Below are 4,054 nucleotides of genomic sequence, written 5' to 3'. Positions count from 1 at the left end.
GTCTAACACAATAACAGTATACTCAAATGAAAAAAATAGTTTAAATTTACACAGTTCATGTGCTGGAAAAAGAAAATGATAACACATTAGATTATAATAACGTTATATTTGGGGGTAAAATCAAAATGAGTCAAAAATGATCATATGGAAGTCTGAGGGTCAATGCCTGCGAGCTAACTCTGCTTTGCTATCTTAATAACTTTACTAATTCCTCAACATTACATCCTTAGATTTTGTACAGTGCTCTGAAATAATGTTTGTTGTATCCGCCGCCATCATCTGCCTCCACCATCGGCCTCCAGCAGCTCTGTTGTCCTCCACCCATATTTTCAGTTCCAGGCTGAGTCATTTCTACCTTCTCCTCTCTGTCAACGCTCTCTGGTTTCATTTAAAAGAGTCGATCATCAGATATTGTCCAAAATTAACCTTCAGGGTGGATATAGCTCGCTCACACCAAGGACCTATTCACGTCATCATTTACCCAGAATGCTTTGCGTGTAAATAAAATGGCTTCATCTATGTTAATATATATTTTAAACAATTTACAAATCTAAGCAGTCTACAGTATTTTTAGTCTTTATTTTACAGTTAAAATAAATGTTTATCAAATAAAGTCTAATGTTACAACTAATCAGGCATCCCTTTAATGATACCTTTTATGTACACATTTATGTTGATTGGTTATTTAAAAAAATACAATCGCTACAAGTATGTAAAACCCGACAGCATGTGACAGAAAGTATTAATCGTGCTTCTGGAAACATTGGAATAAGTCTCTCTTTGTGCCATAAAAAGTGTAGCTTTTATGTAATGTACAGTTTGAATTGTTATTTTGTTTTTTAAGGATGAATCATCAAGACTCAGATGCAAAATGACTTCAGCATTTAGTTTGATTGAAACATTTTACTTTATAAAAGGTTCACATGATAATCCAAGGTGAAAWTGCTTGTGTTTACTCATTTAATCTAATGAAAGTTTTTTCATTTCTCTCAAGAAGCTTGTTAATAAAAGCGACATGTCATGATCCCGGTGGACCGTGTTATTCTTGAAGTGCTAACTGGTAGTTTTTACACTTCTGAACTGTCAAACCCGTTTGCGTAATCTTTATTGTGCAGCAACTTGTCAGACAGGTTATGTTGTTGACAGGTTATGACTTATTCTTTCGAGCAAGATAAATTAGTTGACACAGTTAGTGGCCGGATGTGGCCTGTGGCTTAAAAAGATTATAACTTGAGATTACAGTTTTTATTGACTGGTTTGACCTGTTTGAAGGAACTGGGAACCTCTCAGTCTTCATCATCACCATCTCAGCAGAGCAGAAAACACCTCTTGCAATGTGTTAACCCATTCTCATTGGATTGACACAGTTTTCCACCCTTTTGCAAAACAGTTAACGCAGATGTCATTCAAGAAGTCCAAATTCCCTTTTAGCTGTCAGTATGAAACACCGAAAGCACCTGTTTGACACTTCTTCACAGAATTTTTCAATTTGCAGTCAGTCTGCAGGTCTGTGTTGTTCTCTTGTACTCTTATAGTAATGTTATGTTTCTTTTTGTTTTTCCCTCATCTGTCCTTGTGTGGTTTTTAGTTTTTTTAGGAGGGTTGCACCTCCTCATGATGTCTTTTATGAAAATGATCCTTGCTCTGTGCAGGGTCAGTGGGAGCATGACCCAGAGCACCTGTTCTCCTATGTTTATGTTCCGTCTTCTTCTGAATGGGTGTTCTTAACTGTAATTTCATTGTTCTCTGTACGATGACAATAAAGGTCTAATCTAAACGTCTACTATAGATGTTTGTTCTTTACTGTAAAAKACTGTTTTTTTTACCTAATTTCTCACACAGTAAAGGATTTTATTTTTATTTCCATGTATTCTCTGTTGGAATACAGTTTTTATTGATTGTTTTTGAGATGGTGATGAGTTTCTTCGAACAGGTCAAAGCAATCAGTAAAAACTTTCATTTGTCAGGCACAGTCTGAAAAAATAATGTAATCAATAAAATTTACATCAAACCATATCTGCTTCTGGATGCATTTTTGCAAGAGGGCAAATTTGACTACAAACAGCACTGGCATGTAAGCTACGTACAGTCATAGGCTACAATGACAAGCAATGGTGCACTGATTCACACGAGTGCTGTATTTTGTATTTTGGTGCCTATTGTGTACTGATTGTTTGGAGGTGCTCATACACTGTGTCAAAGTTTGAGTTGTTTGAAGGCAAAGTTTGCTTTTGCTCCATATTTTAAATGTTTTGACACAGTTTTTGCCTTTTGCAAACAAAATGTGTCATTTTGACCACTGTGTCAATGTCTAGGCCTCTGCATTAACTGTTTTGAAAATGTGGTTTTTGAGTTGACGGCTGCATCAAACCAGTCAATAAAAACTGTAATACTTTTATTTAAACAGATTTGTGTGAAATAATAATAGTGTTTGCAGGTTTATAGCAAATAATTTGACCTTATATCTTATTCTGTTTATTAGTTTTATATTCTCTGGTCAATCACTCCTTTATTGTGGGGCTTTCAGTTAATGCACTTCTATATCTTACTGGTCAATCAGATCAGGATAAAATGCTTTTGTCTCATTAAAAGATTGGCAAAAGATGGCTTAGCTTGTCAGATTATAACATTGATTTTTTTTTYCATATGGGATGACATTCCTCAAAACATAAARTTCATTTCAAAACTACAGCCCTTTAAGAAGAATCTTGTCTGCCATCTGCTGGACACTTTTTGTTGTGCTCATATTTAGACGTCCTATTTTGCAGATGCTGCCTTCCTGAAATTTGGTATGCTTGTTTGTCTTTGTGTCTATGGTGTATAATGATGTGATTGTGATGCTGTATTTCTGAGTGTTTTATGTGCTGCAGAACAGGAACCTGCTGTAAAACAGCAATTATGCTGAGTCAGGCTTGATTTTTTGTAATCTTTTCCTGTTAAATCAAATCAAATCAAATCAAATGAATATCTGCCCAGACAACAAAACACACCAAGRCCTTTTTAAGTTGTTTCTAAACACAAAAGAAAGAAAATCATTACATGCATCTCACAACTTCTGATTGGAGCAGATAGTAAATGACAGTTTTACTGATAATAAAGCTGTTTTTAGCTTGTTAAAATTTATAAGTCTTTTCTGTTTCAGGTGCCTGTAGATGACGCCGTGGGTTTGCTAACTGAGCCCCAGGTGGCCATGTTCTGCGGGAAGCTCAACATGCACATCAATGTTCAGACTGGGAAATGGGAGTCAGATCCCCTCGGCACCAAAAGCTGCATTGGCACCAAAGAGGGCATCCTGCAATACTGCCAGGAGGTATTACAACAGAGGGAGACACAGAATTAGAAAYGMGCTGACAGGCAAAGCAGTGAAATGTCTTTGTTTAAATCTCAGGTGTACCCAGAGCTACAGATCACTAATGTAGTAGAGGCCAACCAACCCACCAGCATTCCAAACTGGTGCAAGGCACGCCAGAAGCAGTGCCCCAGTCACACACACATCGTGGTGCCGTACCGCTGTCTGGGTAAGGCAGTGTGCAAATGAGTGTGTTTGTGGAAGGATGAGGTCTGAATGGATGAACKTGAAGAATAAAATCCTGTYTTGTGTGTTCAGTTGGAGAGTTTGTGAGTGACGCCCTGCTCGTTCCTGACAAGTGTAAGTTTCTGCACCAGGAGAGGATGGATCAGTGTGAGAGCCACCTGCACTGGCACACCGTGGCCAAAGAGGTGAAACAAAGACTCTGTCAGCCTGTGTTACTGTATTCAGACTTTATTCCTCCTGATTGCTCTTGTTAAATGACTCRGAACTCATTATCTATGTGTATTTTTATGGTACCATTACAGCTTATGTAAACTGCTWCGGTTAGTGTTCTTTTTATTCTTGTTCCTTCAGTTCAGTCGTTTCACAAAAACATTTTCTGCTGTGTATAAATCATTTAACAGATGCTGGAAAAAAAGTTACATATCAGACTAAAGGCTTCACCTCAATGAGATATATATAGTTTATTCATTTCATAAAAAAACAACACAAAACACATTACATACAACAAAACAATGCAAA

At 37.0% G+C, this 4,054-nt stretch overlaps 1 protein-coding gene across 1 annotated transcript in view; it reads left to right on the top strand.

Annotated features, from left to right (window-relative positions):
- LOC106523944 (amyloid beta A4 protein) overlaps positions 1 to 3,720 on the top strand; it is a gene marked incomplete at its 3' end in the record, with an annotated part of 8,529 nt that extends 4,809 nt beyond the window's left edge. The window contains 3 exon segments of the mRNA XM_014017528.1: positions 3,143 to 3,310; positions 3,389 to 3,518; positions 3,608 to 3,720. Of these exon segments, the coding sequence (XP_013872982.1) occupies positions 3,143 to 3,310; positions 3,389 to 3,518; positions 3,608 to 3,720 (411 nt within the window).
- Between the last annotated feature and the right edge of the window lie 334 nt (positions 3,721 to 4,054).

This window comes from Austrofundulus limnaeus, unplaced genomic scaffold (genome assembly GCF_001266775.1).
Source record: "Austrofundulus limnaeus strain Quisiro unplaced genomic scaffold, Austrofundulus_limnaeus-1.0 Scaffold171, whole genome shotgun sequence".
NCBI lineage: Eukaryota > Metazoa > Chordata > Actinopteri > Cyprinodontiformes > Rivulidae > Austrofundulus > Austrofundulus limnaeus.
Note: the sequence above shows the minus strand (reverse complement) of the source record. Positions and strands in the feature narration are given on the sequence as shown.